This window comes from Anomaloglossus baeobatrachus, chromosome 4 (assembly GCF_048569485.1).
Source record: "Anomaloglossus baeobatrachus isolate aAnoBae1 chromosome 4, aAnoBae1.hap1, whole genome shotgun sequence".
Lineage (NCBI taxonomy): Eukaryota > Metazoa > Chordata > Amphibia > Anura > Aromobatidae > Anomaloglossus > Anomaloglossus baeobatrachus.
In genome coordinates, this window is record NC_134356.1 from 506,265,589 (window position 1) to 506,291,867 (window position 26,279).

The window sequence follows — 26,279 nt, forward strand, 5'->3', positions numbered from 1 at the left end:
GGTGTTGATGAGGACAGGGCTGGCGATCAATTAGTCATGATTAAGTAAGAATGACACCACTGGACACTTTAAAAGGAGGCTGGTGCTTGGTATCATTGTTTCTCTTCAGTTAACCATGGTTATCTCTAAAGAAACACGTGCAGCCATCATTGCTCTGCACAAAAATGCCCTAACAGGGAAGAGTATCGCAGCTACAAAGATTGCACCTCAGTCACCAATCTATCGCATCATCAAGAACTTCAAGGAGAGAGCTTCCATTGTTGCCAAAAAGGCTCCAGGGCGCCCAAGAAGGACCAGCAAACGCCAGGACCGCATCTTAAAATTGTTTCAGCTGCGGGATCGGACTACCAGCAGTGCCGAGCTAGCTCAGCAATGGCAGCAGGCTGGTGTGAGTGCTTCTGCACGCACTGTGAGGCGGAGACTCTTTGAGCATGGCCTGGTTTCAAGGAGGGCAGCAAAGAAGCCACTTCTCTCCAGAAAAAACATCAGGGACCGACTGATATTCTGCAAAAGGTACAGGGAGTGGACTGCTGAGGACTGGGGTAAAGTCATTTTCTCAGATGAATCCCCTTTTCGATTGTTTTGAACATCTGGAAAACAGCTTATTAGGCGAAGAAGAGGTGAGCGCTACCACCAGTCTTGTCTCATGCCAACTGTTAAGCATCCTGAAACGATTCATGTGTGGGGTTGCTTCTCAGCCAAGGGAATCGGCTCACTCACAGTCTTGCCTAAAAACACAGCCATGAATAAAGAATGGTACCAGAATGTCCTCCAAGAGCAACTTCTCCCAACTGTCCAAGAGCAGTTTGGCGCCCAACAATGCCTTTTCCAGCATGATGGAGCACCTTGCCATAAAGCAAAGGTGATCACTAAATGGCTCATGGAACAAAACAGAGATTTTGGGTCCATGGCCTGGAAACTCCCCAGATCTTAATCACATTGAGAACTTGTGGGCAATCATCAAGAGACGGGTGGACAAACAAAAACCAACAAATTCTGGCAAAGTGCAAGCATTGCTTATGCAAGAATGGAAAGCTATCAGTCAGGATTTGGTCCAGAAGTGGATTGAGAGCATGCCAGGGAGAATTGCAGAGGTCCTGAAGAAGAAGGGTCAACACTGGAAATATTGACTTGCTGCATTGACTCATTCTGTCAATAAACCCTTTTGGTACTCATAATATGATTGCAATTATATTATGTATGTATGTATGTATATGTATGTGATGTAAACATCAGACAAACACAATTAAAAACCAGAGGGCAACAGATCATGTGAAAAAATAATGTTGGTGTCATTCTCAAAACTTTTGGCCATGACTGTACTGCAATGGTGACAAGCAAATTGAAAAAAGTCAAAACTAATGATATAATCTAATCTGCCCCAGGTTTGAATCCAGCAGGAAATTATTTTTTTCTAATGTAAATTGTATGCTCTGAGGTCTCTCCAGTTCCCAGAACATAATCAATAAATGTAAAAAAAAAAATAAAAAAAATGTAAAAAAAAGTGGTCGATCAACCACTAGTTTGCTGCTAATGATCGAATCACACAAAAAATTCAGATTCTGGGGAATCCAAATATTTTCTAAAATTTGATGTAATCAATTCGCCTCAAAGAGATTCGCTCACCTTAAGTCATAACCATTTTGATTCAGAACCTTGCGGGTCTGAATGTAACCCCTTTCACTTGCACTTTGCAGTGTTGAAGCAGCGGCATACAACATTATTATTTGGCTGTGCGGCTTCTTTCGAGAACAAATGTGCTGTATAGCTCCAATTTAAAGAATATTGTCAAAATGTTCTCAAATCATAATATTGTAAAGCTGGATCCAGTTGGATAAAAACACGCTAGGTGGGCTGCGCTGCTGGAGTAAACGGGGGGTTCCACAATGATGATAATTAGTGATGAGCCAGCACTACCATGCTCGGGTGCTTGATACTCATAATGAACAGTTGGTGCTCGGATGGGTGCGACTCAAGTACCCGAGTATAATGAAAGTTGGGGGACTCTAGCATTATTCTGGAAGATTTTCCTGAAAAATGCTCAACTTCCCCTTTGACTTCCTTTATACTCAGATATATTTCGGATACATGCATCTAACTGCTCATTACGAGTAATGAGCACCCAAGCATGGTAGTGCTTGCTCATCACTAATACCGATCACCCGAGCATGGTAGTACTCGCATATCACTAGTACCAATCACCCGAGCATGGTAGTGCTCATTCATCACTAGTACCTATCACATGAGCATGGTAGTGCTCGCTCATTATGAGTACCAAGCACCCAAGCATGTTAGTGCTCGCTCATCACTAATACCTATCATGTTAGCATGGTAGTGCTCGCTCATCACTAGTACTGAGCATAGTAGTGCTCACTCATCACTAGTACCGATCACCCGCGCATGATAGTGCTCATTCATCACTAGTACCGAGCACCCAAGCATGGTAGTGCTCGCTCACTACTAGTACCAAGCACTTAAGCATGGTTGTGCTCGCTCATTATGAGTGTGACGCCCTGGGCAAGCCAGGGGTCACAGGTCATAACACCACCACACCCTACACCCCAGTTAGGAACACCAAGGCTAACCTAAAATCCTTGTTGCCTTCCTCCAGGGGCTGATGTTCACACCAGGGGGTGGGCCAGGCGGTTGGCTCCGCCCACCGAGGAGTTCACAGCCCTGGAGGCGGGAGAACCAGGCAGTTGAAGCCAGACTAGGGTCTGAGGAGGAGTGGAGTTAGGGGAGTGAAGTAGAAGGAAGCAGTAGTGGAGCTAAAGAGAAAAGCTGAAGTGACAGAAAAGTGACAGTAGTAAAGCCTGAAGTTGGTCCGGGTGTGTGCCCAGGACAGTGACAGCAAGGTCAGCAGATGGCGGTGATAGTCTACAGGGGGACTGCTCGGAGGTTGCTGGAAAGATCGCGGACGGGTGGTGACCCGGCGGTCTGGAGCAGTATACGAAGAACAGTCAGCACCAGGGCAGGGGCCTTTCGGATCCCGGCAAGGCTAGGAGTCGCCATAATTTGCCAAATCCGTCAGTGAAGGGGATGTCTGTCTCCTAACAACCAAGTCCCGATTGAAGGCAACAGTCCAACCGTAACAGAGAGACACCGCCAGGGCACCAGTTTCTCAGGGCCAGCACCTGCGGGCAAAGTAGGGCTCCTCCGGCCCATATCCAAGCCGGGGAGCGGGTTACCGGTGGGAACCCATCGCAACCATCATCATCTTAGGTGCAGGGAAAAGAGACAGTCACCGTCACCTACTGGGGAAAGCAAGTGCAGCCGTCCGTGGGAACCGTCTTTCCAGCCGTGTGTTTTACCGAGAACTGTGTCATCGTCTCAGGCTGAGTGAGTACCACAGTGCCGCAAGGCACAGAGCTGCCCCCGCATCCCTGCACCGCACCAAGCCCTGCATCACCCACCTCATCATTGGGCCCCCGGGACAACCAACCCCCTACCCACGGAGGGGAGGTTTAACATCTGGCTGCTCCATACCACCACTCCCGGGATCCCCATACAGAGCAGCGGTGGTGTCAACAAATCACCACAACCGTGGGTGGCGTCACGGACAATAAACAATCCCAAATCCCAATCCCCTTTCACTCACGGGCGAGGAGCGCCGCTCGAGTCCCCGGAATCCGGCCCATCGCTCGAGCCACCGAGCAGCAGAGGCCGCAGCAGCGGCAGCCGGACCCGAGCAGTAGGGAGAGGCGCGGCGTCCCCTCCTCCGCCCGCGACAACTTGGCATCACGAACAGGATCTTACCACTCTGCCGTTGGCTAGAGGTGCGCCTTGTGACCGCTGGAGGTATCCGGCCGAAAAATTTCAGAAGTTGCCATCTTTGGCGCGAAAAGTTCCCGCTCGAGCGTCTTCTCGAGTAGTAGAGGCGCGAAGGCCAAAACCCCGCCCCGAGAGAGGAGGGGCCGGAAAGAGGCTGAAGGAGACGGAATGGCGGCTAGCTGCATGTGAGCGCGGCTATAAAAGCAGGGACGCCAGGACTCTGCGGACATCTTGTTCCTGGGAGAAGCCGCCAGCAGCATGTGGATGCCGTCCCGCAACACCGTAGCCCCCGCGCCTGGAACTGCGGCGTGGGTGGAGATCCGGACCGCGCAGCTCTACCAACGGCTGCAGGTTAAGATGCAGCTCCTCATGGAGGAGTGGGAGACCGACATGGCGGACGTTATAGCAACCGTGCGGAGACGCGAGGAGGAAGCGGAGGAAGGGAGGGTGAGTGACCCACGCCCCGATGCCCTTGAAGGGCCGGTCATCGCGGCTGCGGGACCCGGTCCAAGCCCTCTCCCCCCGCTGCCTCCCTCGCCACCTGTCTCGGAAGCCGTGACCCCGCCATTAGGCCCGCTACCACCGCAACCGGTAGCGATACCCAGCATGCCCGCCCAGGCGGGCCGACCTGTAGCCGGAGCCCGTAGTCGACCGGAGGTGTTGCCCTGGAAGGCTCCGAAGACCGAACCGGAGGCGTCTTCCGAGAAAGTCCCCGAGCCGGAGCCGATGACCCGCTCCGTGCCGAAGGCCCAGCTGTGGAAAGCCCCTGTGCCCATCCCCCACACCTCGGCTGAGGTAGCGCCGGGTTGTTGCTGCAAGGCGGCGTCCAAGGCCACGTCACCGCGGGACATGTCGCCCAGAGTACCAGCAGTGGGCAATATCCAACAGGTCTTGCGGGGCCCGACCCGTGCGCCGGAGCTCGCAGCAGCGCCGTACTGGGACAGGGAGCCGGTACCGCTGGGCCTGGAGATCGGTGAAAGAGAGAAGAAGAAAGCGGAGCTGGTGGCCCGAGCAATTAGAGAAAAAGAGAACCTCCGTCAAGCAACGTTCCGTGTCCGGGGCCCGCTGTACGAAGGGCAGGTGAGGAGGTTTGATGTCCGCCGGGGCTATGGGTTTATATATGAACCGGGCCTGGAGGCCGAAGTGTTTATAGCCCGGCGGGATGTGAATGCCCACCTGCCTGAGGAGCATCCCGGCCGTAACCTGATGCCGGGCGACATCGTGCAGTATACCCGGCACTGTGGGGAGAGGGGGTAGTTCGCGCTGGACGCTAAGCTAAGGGGCAGCCAGGAGTCCCATGTGAGCGCCGCGCCCCCTCCCTCAGATGAAGCTGACGACTTGGAGTAGGGCAGCGGAGCACCGTTGTCCAGTCCCCGTTGGGACCACCACTGAGTTTGTCTGAGTTTTGTTTGTTTGGAAAAGTTCTACAGATGATGATAAGTAAAATGAAACCGTGAAGATCATCTGAATAACCGTGATTGGAAACAGGCCGTAGCCGGCACCGTTGTCCCCGTGGGGACCGTTTAAAAAGTTGCATGAGGAACTGCTCATGGACAAGCCCGTGAACTTGCAGGGCAACCACAAACGTTAGTGGCTTGTAAATAAGTTGTTTTACCGTTACCGTTTTCGCAGTTGCCGCCTCCGGAGAGGCAGGTTGGAGGGAGGGTCCTCAGCAGAGCAGGCTGGGGCCCAGCCACCACAGGAACCGGTGGCTACCCTCTGGAGGGGAAGGACAGATCCCGCTCGGGTGACTTGGTGCAGGACTGGGGTAAAGGGGTGCTGCCTGGGCTTTAGGGGCAGCATCAGGGCCAGGTTGCTTGGGTGGGAGAGAGCGGAGACCGTAACCGTAAACCGTTAGCAACGTTTAAGGACTGAACCTCCCGATGTGGGATGATGTCATAAGTTGTATGTGTGTTATTCTCTTTTATATATTTTTCAGAAAATAAAACCGGTGTTGGACGGGCAGCCCGCGGACGGTCTGCATTTTGCTAAGGGGGAATGTGACGCCCTGGGCAAGCCAGGGGTCACAGGTCATAACACCACCACACCCTACACCCCAGTTAGGAACACCAAGGCTAACCTAAAATCCTTGTTGCCTTCCTCCAGGGGCTGATGTTCACACCAGGGGGTGGGCCAGGCGGTTGGCTCCACCCACCGAGGAGTTCACAGCCCTGGAGGCAGGAGAACCAGGCAGTTGAAGCCAGACTAGGGTCTGAGGAGGAGTGGAGTTAGGGGAGTGAAGTAGAAGTAAGCAGTAATGGAGCTAAAGAGAAAAGCTGAAGTGACAGAAAAGTGACAGTAGTAAAGCCTGAAGTTGGTCCGGGTGTGTGCCCCGGACAGTGACAGCAAGGTCAGCAGACGGCGGTGATAGTCTGCAGGGGGACTGCTCGGAGGTTGCTGGAAAGATCGCGGACGGGTGGTGACCCGGCGGTCTGGAGCAGTATACGAAGAACAGTCAGCACCAGGGCAGGGGCCTTTCGGATCCCGGCAAGGCTAGGAGTCGCCATAATTTGCCAAATCCGTCAGTGAAGGGGGCGTCTGTCTCCTAACAACCAAGTCCCGATTGAAGGCAACAGTCCAACCGTAACAGAGAGACACCGCCACCGCCAGGGCACCAGTTTCTCAGGGCCAGCGCCTGCGGGCAAAGTAGGGCTCCTCCAGCCCATATCCAAGCCGGGGAGCGGGTTACCGGTGGGAACCCATCGCAACCATCATCATCTTAGGTGCAGGGAAAAGGGACCGTCACCGTCACCTACTGGGGAAAGCAAGTGCAGCCGTCCGTGGGAACCGTCTTTCCAGCCGTGTGTTTTACCGAGAACTGTGTCATCGTCTCAGGCTGAGTGAGTACCACAGTGCCGCAAGGCACAGAGCTGCCCCCGCGTCCCTGCACCGCACCAAGCCCTGCATCACCCACCTCATCATTGGGCCCCCGGGACAACCAACCCCCTACCCACGGAGGGGAGGTTTAACATCTGGCTGCTCCATACCACCACTCCCGGGATCCCCATACAGAGCAGCGGTGGTGTCAACAAATCACCACAACCGTGGGTGGCGTCATGGACAATAAACAATCCCAAATCCCAATCCCCTTTCACTCACGGGCGAGGAGCGCCGCTCGAGTCCCAGGGATCCGGCCCATCGCTCGAGCCACCGAGCAGCAGAGGCCGCAGCAGCAGCGGCAGCCGGACCCGAGCAGTAGGGAGAGGCGCGGCGTCCCCTCCTCCGCCCGCGACATGAGTACCGAGCACCCAAGCATGGTAGTGCTCGCCCATCACTAGTACCGAGCCCGGTAGTGCTTGCTCATCACTAGTACCAAGCACCCGAGCATGGTAGTGCTCGCTCACCACTAGTACTGAGCACCCGAGTATGGTAGTGCTCGCTCATTACGAGTACCGTGCATCCAAGCATGGTAGTGCTTGCTCATCACTAGCACCAAGCACCGAGCATGGTAGTGCTCGCTCACTACTTGTACCGAGCACCTGAGCATGCTCGCTCATCACTAATAATAATAATTGACCTTTGTTTTTTTCCTTGATAAAGACACTGGTGCCGCGTTGACTTGAGTTGTGCATAAACAACCTTATACCAAGATTATTAGAGGAATGGCTGGGCTGCAATACCAAGACAGGTTATTAAACTTTTGGTTATTTAGTTTGGAAAAACGAAGGCTTAGGGGGGATCTAATCACAATGTATAAATATATGAGGGGACAGTACAGAGACCTTTCCAAAGATCTCTTTACACCTAGGCGCGCGATTGGAACACGGGGGCATCCGCTACGTCTTGAGGAAAGAAGGCTTAATCATAATCACAGACGAGGATTCTTTACTGTACGAGCAGTGAGACTATGGAACTCTCTGCCGCATGATGTTGTAATGAGTGATTCACTACTAACATTTAAGCAGAGCCTGGATGCCTTTCTTGAAAAATGTAATATTACCAGTTATGTATATTAGATTTTATGACAGGGTGTTGATCCAGGGAACTAGTCTGATTGCCGTATGTGGAGTCAGGAAGGAATTTATTTCCCCATTGGAGCTTGTTTGCAACATTGTTTTTTTTTGTTTTTGCCTTCCTGTGGATCAACATGTTAGGCTACGGGTTGAGCTAGATGGACTTAGAGCAGGGGTGGGCAATTAATTTTCCCATGGGGCCGCATGAGAAGCTTGGATGGTTTTAGAGGGCCGGACTAATATAATTAACTAGGTTCTACAATATATATATATATATATATATATATACACATATATTATATATATATATATACATTTAGGTCCAGAAATATTTGGACAGTGACACAATTTTCGCGAGTTGGGCTCTGCATGCCACCACATTGGATTTGAAATGAAACCTCTACAACAGAATTCAAGTGCAGATTGTAACGTTTAATTTGAAGGTTTGAACAAAAATATCTGATAGAAATTGTAGGAATTGTACACATTTCTTTACAAACACTCCACATTTTAGGAGGTCAAAAGTAATTGGACAAATAAACCAAACCCAAACAAAATATTTTTATTTTCAATATTTTGTTGCGAATCCTTTGGAGGCAATCACTGCCTTAAGTCTGGAACCCATGGACATCACCAAACGCTGGGTTTCCTCCTTCTTAATGCTTTGCCAGGCCTTTACAGCCGCAGCCTTCAGGTCTTGCTTGTTTCCGTCTTAAGTCTGGATTTGAGCAAGTGAAATGCATGCTCAATTGGGTTAAGATCTGGTGATTGACTTGGCCATTGCAGAATGTTCCACTTTTTTGCACGTAGCTTTGGCTGTATGCTTGGGGTCATTGTCCATCTGTACTATGAAGCGCTGTCCGATCAACTTTGCGGCATTTGGCTGAATCTGGGCTGAAAGTATATCCTGGTACACTTCAGAATTCATCCGGCTACTCTTGTCTGCTGTTATGTCATCAATAAACACAAGTGACCCAGTGCCATTGAAAGCCATGCATGCCCACGTTGCCTCCACCATGTTTTACAGAGGATGTGGTGTGCCTTGGATCATGTGCCGTTCCCTTTCTTCTCCAAACTTTTTTCTTCCCATCATTCTGGTACAGGTTGATCTTTGTCTCATCTGTCCATAGAATACTTTTCCAGAACTGAGCTGGCTTCATGAGGTGTTTTTCAGCAAATTTAACTCTGGCCTGTCTATTTTTGGAATTGATGAATGGTTTGCATCTAGATGTGAACCCTTTGTATTTACTTTCATGGAGTCTTCTCTTTATTGTTGACTTAGAGACAGATACACCTACTTCACTGAGAGTGTTCTGGACTTCAGTTGATGTTATGAACGGGTTCTTCTTCACCAAAGAAAGTATGCGGCGATCACCCACCACTGTTGTCATCCGTGGACGCCCAGGCCTTTTTGAGTTCCCAAGCTCACCAGTCAATTCCTTTTTTCTCAGAATGTACCCGACTGTTGATTTTGCTACTCCAAGCATGTCTGCTATCTCTCTGATGGATTTTTTTTCAGCCTCAGGATGTTCTGCTTCACCTCAATTGAGAGTTCCTTAGACCGCATGTTGTCTGGTCACAGCAACAGCTTCCAAATGCAAAACCACACACCTGTAATCAACCCCAGACCTTTTAACTACTTCATTGATTACAGGTTAACGAGGGAGACGCCTTCAGAGTTGATTGCAGCCCTTAGAGTCCCTTGTCCAATTACTTTTGGTCCCTTGAAAAAGAGGAGGCTATGCATTACAGAGCTATGATTCCTAAACCCGTTCTCCAATTTGGATGTGAAAACTCTCATATTGCAGCTGGGAGTGTGCACTTTCAGCCCATATTATATATATAATTGTATTTCTGAACATGTTTTTGTAAACAGCTAAAATAACAAAACTTGTGTCACTGTCCAAATATTTCTGGACCTAACTGTATATATATATATACACACACGCATATATACTGTGTGTGTATATAATATATATACATATACACACAATGTATACATACATACACACACAATCCCCATATACATCACTACACCCGCCACATACTACACCTGTAATATACATCCCTATACACTACACCTGTAATAAACTACACCTCTATATACTATACCACTATATACTACACCACTACACCCCTATATACACCTGTATTATACTACACCCCTATATACACCTGTATTATACTACACCATTACACCCCTATATACACCTGTATTATACTACACCACTACACCCCTATATACACCTGTATTATACTACACCACTACACCCCTATATACACCTGTAGTATACTACACCACTATATACTACACCACTACACCCCCCCCATATACCACACCTGTAAAACTACATTCCCATATACTAAACCACTACACCCCAAATATTTGTCAAGAGTTAACCCCCGCCCCCCCCCCCCCCCCCATTGCCCCCGCAGGTTACTAGTAATCACTCACCTCTCTTCTTATTGTCCCCTCCTCAGGCACCTCCGTACGAGCTCCCCGCTGAGCGGCTTTTCTTTCACATGCCCAGGCTGTGCCGACGCTGTATTCCCAGGAGCCGCTGCTTCTCTCCATCCGGCCCCCGCCGCTGCAGCAGCTTCTCCTGCCGGCCGGGAACTTTTCAAATGACACACACGCCGTACTGACGATATCAGGGCGCACGTGTCACAGAGAAAGCTGCGGCAGGGAACAGAGGAGAGATTCCTGCGTTCCGCTGCCTGCACTGACTGTGCGGAGCTGCAGGATCTGTCCTCTGTTTCCTACCCGGCACGCAGCGTGTGATAAGGGCAATCTGACCACGGGCGTCCCGGAGCCTGGAGCTCCGGACAACAGGTCAGATTGCCCTCATCAGTGACCGGCCAGCAAGGACGCCCTGAGCCAGGCGGGCCGGTCACAGAGAGTAGGCGGGCCGGATGTGGCCCGCGGGCCGCCCCTTGCCCAGGTCTGACTTAGAGTCTCCCTTCAACCTTAAAAACTATGATACTATGATTGTCATCATTGTAGAAGAATCAGTTACTCCAGCAGAGCAGCCCACCTAACATGTTTTTATCCAAGTGGATTCCAATATTTCCTGGAGGATTCATCCACCAGCCACAGGGCAGCAGCAGCCTACATAAGAGTTGTGCCAGTGACAACTCAACCAGATGAGCATTAACCAGCACTTAGCCATTCTCCCTCCATAGGGTATCAACCTATTGTGCGCTCTGTTCCCCACATCTAGATTTCTCTTCCAATATAATGCCATAATATAAATTAAGACATTTAAAACCACAAGGGGGAATAAAGGTCATGTAACTTGGTCGATATTCAAAATATATTTAAATATCCCCAAATTTCTGTGAGACACCCAAATTAAGCTCCTGCTGCTGCACCCTCATGATGCAATTTAACAAATATGGTAAATACCAGTGTGACGCCCTGGACTAGTCAGGTCGTCACAGGGTTCTGCACAATCTTTCTCTCCCCATGCAGGGCTCAACCCCCCATGGTTCTGGGTCCCTATCTTGCAGTACTGCCTCCACCAGCATTCACAAATCCTAGTGATACCTTGCACCACACCTGTCAGGCACCCCAGTGGGCTGCTTAAGCTGGAATAGGGCAGTCCACCTAGGGGTCAGACAGAGTGGTGGGAAGGGGGAAGTCAGCGAGGGAGGAAGTGGAGAGCAGAGCAAAGCTGACAGGCAGAATAGTGAGAGCTCCCAAAGAGTGAGGAGCTGGGAGTAGCAGCTCCCTGAAGAACAGAAGTAGCTCCCAGTGAGTGAGGAGCTGGGAGTAGCAGCTCCCCAGAGTTCAGTGGTAGCCCTTGAGCAGTGAGGACCTCGAGGAAACTGGGAGTTGGAGCTCCCAGAGGAGAAGTATCCTAGGTTGAAGACGGTGGTCTGGACCCAGAGGAGTCGGAGACCCGGTCGCGGGAGGTTGTGACTGGGTGCTGGGCTAATCTCGGAGGATAGCCAGCAGTCACAGTTCAACAGCTGGGCTGGGACCGAAGGCACGATGGGGTACACGGGCCCTAGGTCGGGGAGAAGCTGCAAGCAACCCGGCAATTAACCTTCAGAGGACAGGGCCTCTATGGACTGTTCCCACCAGCTCAGAGATCAGGGGCACTAGCGCAACGAGGGGGATAGGGCTTTCCAATAAAAGCAGCCCACTGAAATCCCAAGCATGAACCCCTGAGAGCAAGATCCTTTGCTAGCCACAGCAGGGAGCGGGGCCCGGAAAGCTCCAGGCTGACGGGCCGCAACAGACAATCTAAATTCAGGTGCCAGGAGAGAGGCCACAGACCACCAGGCAGTGCTGCAGGGGACGGGACCCGGACGAGCTCCCCTCAGGAGACAGCGGCAGTCAGAGACTTGGTTTACTACGTTGTTAGTGTCTGCATTCTTCTGAGTGAGTACCTGATTAACCCCTGCAACCGGCGAGCCTGCGAGCTCCTACATTCCCAAGGCAACATCCAGAGTCCTGGGGTAATCCCCTACCTGTGGAGGTATGTCACCTAGCTGCCCCACTCCATCATCCCGGGTACTCCCAACGGCAGTGGCGGTACTCCTCATTATCGCACACCACGGGTGGCGTCAGAACTATATCTCCCCTGTAAATAGCCCCTTCTTCATTTGAGTGTGGCCCCTAGTTCCCGGGTCTGGAGACCCTTGAGCCACGAGCACTCACCCCCGGATCCGAGCAGTTCGGCCGCTGCTGGAGCGGCACACCAGTATAATGTAATACAAAAATAAGAACTCTTTTATCTAGTGACTCATTTAAAAAGGGATAGAACTCTGAACTATAAAGTCTGTTTTCTGTGTTTCATCCCCATAGACTATAACAGTCAAGTGTGATCTGCAAAATGGATGAGAATAGGACATAGAGCAGAGTCACCCTGGCATATGACTCGCACAAGTGCAGTGAGAAAATCTCACATTGCACTTGGTCCCATTTAAGACAATGCAGCAGCTCAGATCTGCGAGTTTTTCCTCAGCCCTAATCAAACTTGTGTCTCGTATCACACAGACCCTTACAAGTCTATCTGTGCAAGAGAAACATCAGACTGCACACGGATGTCATCCAAGTGCAGTGTGATATATGCACAGGCTGAGAATGGAGAAGATGGGGGGATTAATCTCTCCCTTTCCGCCGCAGCTGTGTTCCGAACTCCGGAACGGATCACAGTCGCATGACACTCGGCTCACACTGGCAGCAGAGAGGGAGCTGAGGGTCATTAGCAAATCACATCCGATGCGCTCACATTGGATGCCGTATGCTAGTGTGACCCCTGTCCATAATCTGAGTCTCACTTACAAGAGGCACAGATATGTATTTAAAAATGATGTGTGTGGATCAATGAAACTCTACGGTTTAGTGTGCTGTCCAGGGAAAAAACAGGCAACACTAGGATGTGTCCTGTGGATGTGTGAACATAGTCTAGTACCAAAAACAATGCAGTTACAATTGAGACAGTTATATAATTAAGGTTAAACCCAGTAAGATCAACTGTGCATGTGACAAGGCGCTCACAGTGAAGTTAATTGCATCCACATAAACCGGCATAAACTAGTAACCTTCCATCACACTCAAAAACAGGAGATCAAGAAAATACACTAAGGGTTAACCATACTGACCAGTGTAAGTGACGGTACCGCAACAAACAGTCCTGTTTGTTTATGTGGATGCAATTAACTTCACTGTGAGCGCCTTGTCACATGCAGAGTTGATCTTACTGGGTTTAACCTTAATTATATAACTGTCTCAATTGTAACTGCATTGTTTTTGGTACTAGACTATATACTTTACTAAACTATGTAACTGCAGTACTATATTACAGTTGTATATGCTTAATATAGGTGGTTATTTATACCATATATATTGATGCCTTACATAAATTATTATTACTGATCTAATCTGGTGTACGGTACAACTTACTTAAAACTGAGGACCCTTGTTGTGAACTAATTTTATTCTATTTTGTATCAATAAAAATGGTGATTTTAATTAATTGGAGTCATACCACTCTTTCTTTGGGTTGATATATTATTATTGTGGTAACCAGCAATTAATGATTAGGTCTGTGCAGTGATCTATTTCTAATGCCCATATTTATCTATGTAAAAATGTATCTTGTGCTTATTAAGAATTAGATGTATAATCCATCATGGGAGCTAGTCATTATATTGATGCCTTACGCCAAAAAAAGAAAACATTTCTCGTGTATTGCTGACAACTCTAGGTTTTATGGCTCTTTCACAGAGAGAAAAAAGAAATGGTGAATGCATTTGCTAACCTAATGACAGACATGTGGTTTGGGAAAGACCAGTATGTGTCCCCAGAAGACTTCTTGTCTGTAATGAATAAAGTCCATCCACCTTTCGGGAAGCGCATTCAACAGGATGCTCAGGAATTATTGATTTACACCCTCAATGCATTACATGAAGACCTATCAAATGTAAGTAAATATATATAGGAGAAGGGCAAGGAGGCAGTTTTATAAAATAATCTTCTATTGTGTTTGTATAGAGAATCAATGGTGTTACACAATACTTAAAGGGAACCATTAAGCATGAGTTTTGCTAAATAAAGTAAAACCAGTGCCACGCTGGCGCTAGGAAGCTGAATACAATTATACCATTAATTGACAAATTGCATGGTTGATGCTCAAAAATCTTGAATCCAAGTTTCAGGAATGCACTGCTCATTTTATTGGCATGTGCATCGAGGCGGGACTATGTGGGCCACGTCTTATGTTCCTCATCTGCCCTTGTATTCTGGCCTGGCTGTTATTTTCCCGTCTTTGCCTTTTCCTTTATGTCCGGCATGTGTGCTGTAGCATTGGAAAGTTAAAGCAATTCTTCAGTAACATGGCGTCGAAGTCAGCGCCTGTGCATATCGCCATCATTGGCGCTAACTTATTGAAGAGGGTCTCCTCCTGCTTGCTATATGTCCGATGCTGTTTCCGGGGTCAGCTTGATTCCAAGCATTCTGCCTGCTTCGGGTCCTGCTGCTGCTAGGCGGGCTCCTCATCTATTGTGACCATGCCCACTCCCACGGTGTTGAAGAGGGAAATGGATGCGAGGACGCATACGCCATTCTTCGCAATAGCATAGGAAGCAGGAGGAGACCATCTTCAATAAGTTAGCGCCGGAAATAGCGCTATGCTTAGGCGCTGAGTCAGACACCATCTTATTGAAGAGTTAATTAAATACTTGCCAATGCTACTGCGCACGCATCAGACATAAAGGAAAAGACATAAAGGAAAACAGGGGGATAAAAGCCAGGCCAGCATACAGGAGCGGATGAAGAACGTAAGACCTGACCCACGTAGTCCCAGCCCAATGCACACACCAACCAAACAAGCAGTGTATTTCTGGAAGCTAGATTAAAGATTTTTCAGCATCCAATCTCTCAACTAAAGGTATGATTGAACTCCGCTTCCTAACGCCAGTGTGGCACTACCTCTGCTAATATCTCAGAGGCTGTGGTGGAGTGGTGCTTTAACTGTAAGTTCATTGATCCTGGTCTTATACTCACCCTCCAGTGGCTTCATCTTTTTCCAGCAGCACTTCGGTCGGTCTCCGGTTTTAATTTATAAAAAGACACTGGAGTGGGGCTTTAAGGTAGTATGTGTCCCATTAGCCAATGTTTCTATGCCATAAACCACAACTGTACTTTGCGACTAGCAGGGGTAAAGTGATGTAGTGTAAGAAAGGGCCTTAATAAAATAGGTAAAAGCAGCTACTATTAGTGTAATATATTAGTAAAGTATATGTCATGTCTATACAAACAGTCTCCTAATAATAAGTGTAAAGTTTAGGTTTTTTTTAAAGATATACTGTATATACAGTATATAACAAGTGAGTACACCCCTCACAGTTTTGCTAATATTTTATAAACTATCTGTTCATGGGACAACAGTGGAGATATAACACTTTGATACAATGTAAAATAGTCAGTGTACAGTTTGTATAACAGTGTAAATTTGGTGTATCCTCTAAATAACTCAACAGCCATTAATGTCTAAACTGCTGGCAACAAAAGTGAGTACACCCCTTAGTGAAAATGGCCAAACTTTTCCCCAAGTAATCATTTTTCCTCTGTGTCATGTGACTCATTAGTGTTACAAGGTGTTAATGGGGAGCAGGTGTGTTTAATTTGGTCCTATCGCGCACACACTTTCTCATACTGGTCACTTGAAGTTCAACATGGCACCTCATGGCAAAGAATTCTCTGACAATCTGAAAAAAGTATTGTTGCTCTACATTAAAATGACCTAGGCTATAAAAAGATTGTCAACACTCTGAAACTGAGTTGCAGCACAGTGGCCAAGACCATACAGCGGGGTGTAAGGTACCGTCACACTAAGCGACGCTCCAGCGATCCCACCAGCAACCTGACCTGGCAGGGATCGCTGGAGCGTCACTACATGGGTTGCTGGTGAGCTGTCAAACAGGCAAATCTCACCAGCAACCAGTGACCAGCCCCCAGCCAGCAGCGACGCGTGGAAGCGATGCTGCACTTGGTAACTAAGGTAAATATCGGGTAACCAAACCGATATTTACCTTGGTTACCAGCGCACACCGCTTAGCGCTGGCTCCCTGCACTCCTAGCCAGAGTACACATCGGGTTAATTACCCGTTGTGTAGTCTGGCTATGTGTGCAGGGAGCAGGAAGCCGGCACTGACAGCATGAGAGCGGCGGACGCTGGTAACGAAGGTAAATATCGGGTAACCAAGGAAAGGGCTTCTTGGTTACCCGATATTTACATTGGTTACCAGTGTCCGCAGAAGCCGGCTCCCTGCTCACTGCACATTCAGTTGTTGCTCTCTCGCTGTCACGCACAGCAATGTGCGCTTCACAGCAGGAGAGCAACAACTAAAAAATGGTCCAGGACATTCAGCAACAACCAAAGACCTCACAGCAGGGGCCAGGTTGTTGCTGGATGTCACACACAGCAACATCACTAGCAAGTTGTGTCTCAGCAGCGATGTTGCTAGCGATGTTGCTTAGTGAGACGTGGCCTTTAGTCCAAACTGAATAGAACTAACTAGAAACTAAATGGCTAAACTCAATGGAAAACAACAACCTCCTGTGGTGCGACAGTAATGGCCTTAATTACAGAACAAAACACGGTGATTATAGAATGTTAGCTAAAATCCTTCAGGTCATTCGACCCGTCTCTGGGTTCCAAAGGTAGAAATGTTAAATGAACCCCCTCTGGGACTTCTAGTGTTAACAAGACAGGTTCCACTCACAACAGGCCTCACCACAGTTGATATAGAAGTTGAGTGCATATGCTCAGCGTCATATCCAGAGGTTGTCTTTTCAAAGTAGACATATGAGTGCTGCCAGCATTGCTGCAGAGGATAAAGGGGTGGGGGGCAACCTGTCTGCATGGCTTTCATCCCACAAGGAAGCCTCTTCTGAAGATGATGTGCAAGAAAGCCCGGAAACAGTTTGCTGAATCAGACTAAGGACATGTATTACTGGAACCATGTCATATGTTCTGATGAGACCAAGATAAAGTTATTTGGTTCAGATGGTATTAAGCGTGTTTGGCGGCAATCAGGTGAGGAGTACAAAGGCAAGTATGTCCTGCCTACAGTCAAGCATGGTGGTGGGAGTGTCATGGTTTAGGGCTGCATGAGTCCTGCAGACTATGGGGAGTCTGGGGGGAGAGAGCTTTTAAACTAGGATCCGGGTAGGAGGGATTGTAGTGGAGCAAATAAGGGGATAGATAGAGCAGATAGAGACAATGAGACGATAGGGGTCAATGAAGGATTAGAGGGGGATGGGACATGCAAGGAACGTAGGGAGGCTAGAAGAGATAAATGTGTTAATAATATTAAATGTCTACTGGCAAATGCAAGAAGTCTTGCAAACAAAATGAATGAATTGGAGACTCTTATGTCAACCATAGATTATGATGTGGTGGGCATTACGGAAACCTGGCTGGATGAAAGCCATTACTGGGTGACAAACATACAGGGTTATACTACATTCAGGAAAGACAGGAAAGACAAAAAAGGTAGTGGGGTGTGTATATTTATCAAATCTAACCTAAAACCTGTGTTGAATGATGACATTGGGGGGAACTGCAACAATGAGGAGTCAGTATGGGTAAATGTACATGGGGAGGGGAACAATGGAAAAATTCTAATTTGAGTTTGCTATAAGCCTTCTAACATACCTGAAAAGGTAGAGGGTGAAATGCTGCAACAAACTGAAAAGGCAGCTAATAATAATAATAAAGTTCTTATTATGGGGGATTTCAACTATCCAGACATTCAGTGGGACATAGAATCTTCTGGCTGTGCTAAAAGCTGTAGGTTCTAATCTACAATTCAAGACAATTTCCTCTCTCAGATGGTAGATGAACCGACAAGGGGAGATAATTTGCTAGATCTGGTCCTGTCAAATAGACCGATTACAATTTCAGATCTACAAGTCCGGAAGCATTTGGGCACCAGCGATCATAATATAGTAAGCTTCAAAGTAATATTTAATAGAACATTTCAAAGGGGAAATGCTAAAACCTGGAATTTTAGGAAAGCTGATTTCAACAAATTAAGGGAAGAGCTTAAATGTGTAGATTGGGACAATGTTATAGTAACTGGGGATACTGAACATAAATGGGGTAAGTTAAAGGATATACTGCTAGAGTCCTGTAAAAAACTTGTACCCTCTGGTAATAAAATGTCCCGGAATAAAAAGAAACCACTATGGATAAATAAGACTGTACAAAGTATAATAAAACAAAAACAAAGGGCATTTAATATCTTAAAGGCTGAGAATACAGAAAAAGCATTTCAGAAATATAAAGATATCCTGACTGAGTGATTTTATGCTTTTGCACTTTCAATTTTCCTCTCTTGTTTCCAGGAACCACAACTTTTTTTTTATTGTTCTGTCCACATAGTCATTAGATGTACAGTATATCACAGGCTGATATACTGTACTATCTAACGATGGGAACATTGTAGCACTTGTCAGATGAAAGCACCACACTTTAACCCCTTAGTGACGGAGCTAATTTTCACCTTCATGACCAGACCAAATTTTGCAATTCTGACCAGTGTCACTTCATGAGGTTATAGCTCTGGAACGCTTCAACAGATCCCAGTGATTCTAAGGCTACATGCGCACGCTGCATCTTGTTGTGTTTACAAACTGCAGCCAAAACTGCACCTTGTCAGAGAGCGCCTGGAAATGTCACAAAAAACGCTTGTAATTGTAGGTGCGTTTTCGGTGCGTTTTTCACAACATGCGTTTTTGCTGCATTTTTGGGACAAATGTTGACAAAAACGCAGGAAGAATGAACATGCTGCATTTTTTTTGTCACAAACTTTTGACAAATAAAACGCTGACAAATAAACTGCAATGTGCGCATAGTAAATCTGACTTCTCATAGACTTTACTGGGAAGTCAACTGTCAGAAAGTTCTGACAACAAAACTGCAGCCAAAAACGCAGCGTGCGCATGTAGCCTGAGATAGTTTTTTTGTTACATATTGTACTTCATGTTAGTACCAAATTTTGGACAATATTTTTTCAGTTTATTTATGAAAAAATTGAATTTTGGCAAAAAGTTTGAAAATTTAGCAATTTACAAATTTTGAATTTTTTTACCATTAAACCAGAGAGTTCTGTGACACAAAATCTAAAGCTGAGTGTGTGTGTGTGTGTGTGTGTGTGTGTGTGTGTGTGTGTGTGTGTATGTCTGTCTGTCCGGGATTGGCATCTGCACCATCGCAGCTACAACCACAAAATTTTGCCACTCACACTTCTGGACGCCGAGAGCGTTATAGGCTATGTTTTGAGGGGAAATTTTAACCCCGCTCTTTACAGTTATTCGCCAAAAAACCTGCCTCCATTAAAGCGAATGGAGCTGGGAGCCACAGTGCAGCCAGAACTTCAGAAGAATGCACAGCCACACCCTTATATGGAATGTTGGCGTGTCACAATGCAGCCAGGGAAAGAGACAGACCAGACAGGGAAAGAGGCAGACATAGACAGGGTAAGAAACAGACATCGACAGGGTAAGAGACAGACACAAAGAGACAGACACAGACAAAGAGACAGACAGGGAAAGAGACAGACACAGACAGGGTAAGAAACAGACAGACAGGATAAGAGACAGACACAAAGAGACAGACACAGGGGAAGAACAGACTGACAGGGAAAGAGACAGGCAGGGAAAGAGAGGGAAAGAGAGAGACAGGTTAAGAGACAGACACAGACAGGTAAAGAGACAGACACAGACAAAGAGACAGAGACAGACACGGAAACAGACAGACAGGGAAAGAGAGGGAAAGAGACAGACAGGGAAAGAGACAGAGGGAAAGAGGGAAAGAGACAGACAGGGAAAGAGAGGGAAAGAGACAGACAGGGAAAGAGAGGGAAAGAGAGGAACAGAGACAGACAGGGAAAAAAACAGACAGCAAAAGTGACAGAGATAGACAGACAGGGAAAGAGATTGAGACAGACGGAGAAAGAGACAGAGACAGAGACAGACAGACAAAGAGATAGAGAGGGAGACAGAGATATATATACAGAGGGGGAGACAAACAGAGAATGGGAAAGAAACAGAGACAGTTACTATCCCGGGCAGCGGATATTGTCTGCAGAATAAATTTTTGTTAATACATTCTATTTTGTTAACAACAGTTATTAACCTGGGTGAAGCCGGGTAGTACAGCTAATAGTTAATAAATTACATTTTCCACTTTACATCAGCGAAATTTTGGAAACAAATTTTTTTTTGTTAGGAAGTTAGAAGAGTTCAAAGTTTATCAGCAATTTTTCATTTTTACTTCAAAATTTACAAAATCATATTTTTAGGGAGCACATCACATTTGAAGTGAATTTGAGAGGCCTAGGTGATAGAAAACACCCAAAAGTGACACCATTCTAAAAACTGCACCCCCAAAAGTACTCAAAACCACATCCAAGAAGTTTATTAACCGTTCAGATGCTTCACAAGAACTAAAGCAATGTGGAATGAAAAAAAGCAAAAAATAAAATGTTACCTTTAAATGTTGCTCTACCCCAAATTTATTCATTTTTAGAAGAAATAACACAACAAAATGGACCCCAAAACTTGTTACCCACTTTCTTATGAACGCGCTGATACCCCACATGTGGTAAGAAACCTCTGTTTGGACAAATGGGAGGACCTGGAACAGAAGTAGCAATATTTGAATTTTGGAAAGCAAATTTGGCTGAAATAGATTGCGGGCACCATGTTGCATTTACCAGTCCGCTAAGGTACCTAAACAGCAGAAACCCCCAACAAGTGACCCCATTTTGGAAACTGGACCTCTCAAGGCTTCGATCTAGGGGTATACTGAGCATTTTGGACCCACAGGTACTTCACAGATTTTGATAACGTTACGTTGTCATATTGAACATTTTCATTTTTTTCTCAAAAATGTTGCTTTAGCATCAATTTTCTCACTTTTTCAAGAGGTAATTCCTAAAATTGGACCCCAACGTTTGTTACCCATTTTCTTATGAGCGTGGTGATACCTCACATGTGGTCATAAACCTTTGTTTGGACAAATGGGAGGGCTTGGAACGGAAGGAGCAATATTTGAATTTTGGAAAGGAAATTTGGCTGAAAAAGATTGCGGGCACCATGTCGCATTTGTAGGGCCCCTAAGGTACGTAAACAGCAGAAACCCCCCACAAGGGACCACATTTTGGAAACTAGGCCCCTCAAGGAATTTAGCTGTTTGGTGAGTACCCTGAACCCCCAGCTGCTTCACAGAATTTTATAATCTTAAGCCGTGAAAATAAAAAAAAACACACACACATTCAGTTGTATATATTAGATTGACAGTTCCTTGACAAAATCTGAAGTTTAGATGTCTAGGGAAGATGACGGGACAAAAATGAGGGATAGAGTATGGAGGATAGAGGAACATCCTCTCTTTGGCTCTGATGTACATTTCTGCTAAGATGGCACTGAGCAGAAAGTACAGGATGGGAGGAAATAACATAGGAGGAGTTATAAAAAGAGAGGCATGGTGGGAAAGTACAGCTACAACACATGAAAACATATTATAACTATGGCCAGTAGATGGCAGCAAAAGACAAAAAAACACTGTACAACCATCATACTCTATATCAGTTTCCCACAATATTTCTGGGCTTGAGAGCCACATTCAGCTCTGAGGAACGGTTGCAAGCCGCATTTAGATCTTGACCCTCACAGTAGTGACATCGGAGCCCCCATTACCAGTATAATAACCGGCAAAGGTTTTCTACAGAAATCACATTGAGGCAGTATACTAAGACCTGGGAATTACTACCTTACCTTCATTCACATTTGTTCTTCTGTGTGGGGCTACTCACAAGTCACCATCTGGAGACCTGAGCTTCATAGCTGTTTGATGGTCCCAGTGCTTATGCACCAAGCTGGAAGTCAGTCACAAGCCATACATCAAGGACTCACAAGCCACATGTGGGTCTCGAGCTACAGGTTGGGGACCCTTGCTCTGTATAATGAATGAATCCAGTCATATAACATTAGGCATATGTCCCTGCAATGGCTGTAAGTTCCAAAGAGAATGGCTGGACAGCACACAGAGCTTCAAAAAGACAATTATTTCAACGATTTACTGCAATATTGTCCCCAAAGAGACTGAAAAATGAAGCAAAGGAAAAAAAAGTTTTTTAAACATGCATAAAAGTAAATATAAATTAGAATCACTCCCTACCCCTCCCCCCACCAATAAAAATAAAGAAATAAAGATTAACATATTTGCTATCACTGATATTTTTACACCACTTAAATTTTAAAAAAAGAAAATAACCCTAAAACTATACAAGTTTGATATTACTGTAATCATACTGACCTAAGAAATCATGTGTCCAGGTCATTTTTTTACTGTACAATGAATGTTATAAAAGCAAAACCCAAAAGACTATGATGGAACTGCATTATTTTTTACCATTTCACTGCACATAGAATTTCTTCACATTTTCCAGTATGTTGTATGTTTTAATGAATAGTGCCATTCAAAATCACAATTCATCCTGGAAAAAACAAGATATGGCTAAGTTGAAAGAAAATTAGAGTGATGGCTATTGGAAGAAGGGAAGGGAAAAAAGAGAGCAAAAAAAGAAAATATTTTTGTGGGAAGGGGTTAAATAGTTAAGGCGTAAAAATAATGGAGGTATCGGGGGGCGTGTCCTGCAGGTGTGGCGCCCCTGACCTGGTCAGGCACCACTGAGTACTGCACCCATGCTGGGACAGTACTTCCAGGTAATCCTGAAGGCTGGAATAGGGTGTGTACGCCAGACGCATAGCAAGCAACCAGGTCTCCCACACCTTGAGAGGGGACCCTTGGGCAGACCCAAGAGGGGGCTTGCCTCCACATCTCAGCAAGGGGTGTAGTGGAGGGCCTGGAAACTAAGGTTGCAGCAGCTGTCAGGAGAGGAGGAGGGCCAGTCTGATAGTGAGTGTGGTTGCTAGGAGATACAGTAGCGCGCACAGAGGAGTCAGGCCCTGCACGTGAAGTAGCCGTTAGCGGGGGAGTTCGGTCACCAGCAAGTCAGTCAGAAAGATGCTGAAGGAGTCAGCTGGTCGAGTACGGGGACTCCTGGTGACTAGGCATGCATGGGGAACAGGTCCCTAGAGTGGACATCCATTTAGTGGTCTGTTAAACCTGCAGGTGGAGGGACTAGAGGTTCCTCACCAACCATACAGAGTCCGAGCCTCAGCAGCAACGAGGGGGCCCATAAGAGGGATCGAGCCTGGAGCCATCTCACTTGGTCCACGCTGCCGGCAAACGGGCCAGAAAGTGGAGAAAAGGCAGTAGCGACTTCCCTGGATGAATCCCAAGGTACTTTAAGTCAGGGGTTATCCGAAACAAGAAGTGCTAGGAAGGCGAGTTAACGGTTACCGTTAGACCAGCCTAAAGGATACCTGGTTCCACTTGGTTGAATCTCAGCATCGCCCGGGTTTCTCACAACAAAACATCCAACAGTGAGTAAACAAGTTGAAAGACTTTCTGGACTGAGACTGAGTTATTCTACACACCCGAGGTCCTGGGATCAGCCTCACTCACGGGAGGCCACACCACCCGACTGCAGACTCCATCAGCCCCAAACGTCATTAAACCTGCAGTGGCGGTCACCCATACTCTGACCGCATACCGTGAGTGGCGTCAGGACTCCTATTTATATATAAATCCACCATACCTGTTGCCAGAAATAAGCAAGTGGAGACCCAGTGGCGTCCCCGAAGGTGGAGTGAAGTCCCTGAGGCGACCGCTGCAGGTGGGCGACACACAGGAAGCTGGAAGTGCAGTGAGCAGCTCCTGAGCTTTTAGGTCCTTAAACAGCATCCAAACCGGCTATTATCTGCCCTAAAGTCCTCACACCCGGTGATAAGGATTCTTACTGCTTGAAGATATGAAGGACCCAAAAGTTAAAAAAGCAGACAGAGGAGAAACACATTGAAACTCACTCAGTTCTTTCCTGCTGTGGATGGCAATCAAGATGGAGCTGGAGACCTCACCGGTGATCTGCCTGCAAGCTCTGCTGTCTCTGGGGAGAGCCGTGCGGTAGAGATCGCCCCCCTCCCCCTTGGTCAGCGCCAACCTCTTCTCGCTTCTCTGGGGAACCTGGGAACCTGGAGGGGGACTGCCCAGGCACCGGAGGAAGAATGAGCTTGTGACAGGAGAATTGGAGGGGAGGGAGGATGATGGGAAGCGTGGTGCAGTCAGGCCTACCTCCCTGCTGCTGCACCCGGTGCCAGTGCGCAGTCCCAGTCTGAGGAGATCATCTGAGGGGGATATTGAGGACCCAGCAGCCAGTTCTCCCAGATTATCAGCTCCGGTCACCGAGGAAGTCATGAGAGCTCTAATGCAGATGGTGCCGGCATCACTAAAGGAGGAAATACAGAATGCCCTGCAAGGACTACAGAAAGAAACCTCAGCAGTGGGAGAAAGGACCTCCCATATAGAACAAAAATGGCTGAACTAACCACAATGCATAATGAAGTAGTGGACTTGGCTCTTTCCACGGAGGGAGAGGTGGAGGCCCTGAAGTTAAAAATTGGGGATTTAGAATATAGATCCAGGGGGAAAAATATACGCCTTAGGAATACCAGAGTCAATTCCAAACAAAGGCCTCCGTGAGTATCTCATTGATCTTTTTACTGCCCTTATGCCTGAAGAAGAGCAACTAGATCTATTAATAGATAGAGCACATAGACTTCCTAAGCCAAAATGGATCCCTTCCTCTGCACCAAGGGATGTGCTTATATGGGTTAATTTCTTTCATATTAAAGAAAAAATATTGTATGCAGCTCGCACAGCATCCAGCGTGCCTGACCGTTTCAGGGACATTCAGCTGTTTCTAGATCTCTCGGCCTCTCCACTGCCAAGAAGAACCTTTGCCAATGCCACTAAAATTCTGCGGGATTAAGCTGTTCAGTACAAATGGGGTTTTCCTGTTAAGCTTCTCATCTCTAAGAATGAAACCAGACATGTAGCCTCCACTCCTGAAGAAGCCCTACAACTGTGTAAAGCATGGCACTTTATTTCGTCGGCCCACATCATACCATCTGTGGTACCCTCCGCTACAATAGTTCTAGAAGAATGGTCCCAAGCTCCATCCCCACGAGGGTATAACACTTGAAGCCTAACCTTTGTGGAATACGGGTGTGGAGATCGTCTCTGCTCGTGCAGCTGTTGATAAATAATTAAAGGGCTGACTGTTGAATATGCGTTTTTGTTTTTTTTTTCTCTCCTCCGCTTTTCTTGAATGCCCTGCTTTAAGTTCTTAATTCAGATACTTGTTGGTGTAAGTAAGGACCAGCTTGGACGTGTTGGACTCTTTTTTTTCTCCTACTCTACGTGGCCTGGTGCCTCCGGGTTTTCTTTTTTTCTTTTCCCTTCCAGAGTCCTTCTCCCCCTTGTTTTGTCTTGGGACTCTTGTTCTAGGGCCAACCCCCACTGTCTTTGACCCTTTCTCCCATTTCTCTGGTCATCCTACTATGAGTGTCATGTTTAATTTTTTGGTATGCATTTTTTGTTTCTTCCTTCCTAGGTGTCCCTGGACATTCATGAATGTGGATCTGACACATAAGTACTGTGCTATGAATTTGATATGTACCAATCTATGTAGGGTTCTCTCTATCTACCCCTCCCTGAATAGGAGGGTATCCATGTTAATGCCGGCTAATAAGGTTCTAATTTTATTTTGGAATGGCCTTTAAAATAACCTCAGTTAATGCTTAGAGCCTTAACTCACCCAGTCCAAAGCAGACGTGTGTGTTCAAGAGACCCATTTGAATCTCATAGACGTGGGGAGACTCAAGCATAAGAAATTTCACTTCATATTTTCCTCCCCAGCAGGAAACAAAAAAGGAGGGGTCTATAGCTATTAGCGACTCCATTGCTTTTTCATTGATCTCACAAATTATCGACATGGAGGACCGATATGTCATCCTTAAGTGTAAGATTAACAATGTACCATACACTTTAGTCTCTTTATATGCCCCTAATGTCAATCAATACAAATTTATAAAAATGCTGATTAATTTGGTAATGCGTACTAAAA

At 46.8% G+C, this 26,279-nt stretch overlaps 1 protein-coding gene across 1 annotated transcript in view; it reads left to right on the forward strand.

Moving 5' to 3' along the window:
• The window catches only part of USP50 (ubiquitin specific peptidase 50), a 61,843-nt gene that overhangs the window by 2,295 nt on the left and 33,269 nt on the right, over positions 1-26,279 (forward strand). Inside the window, exon 3 of the mRNA XM_075342765.1 lies at positions 13,963-14,158. Within this exon, the coding sequence (XP_075198880.1) occupies positions 13,963-14,158 (196 nt within the window). The remainder of the gene's footprint in view (positions 1-13,962; positions 14,159-26,279) is intronic.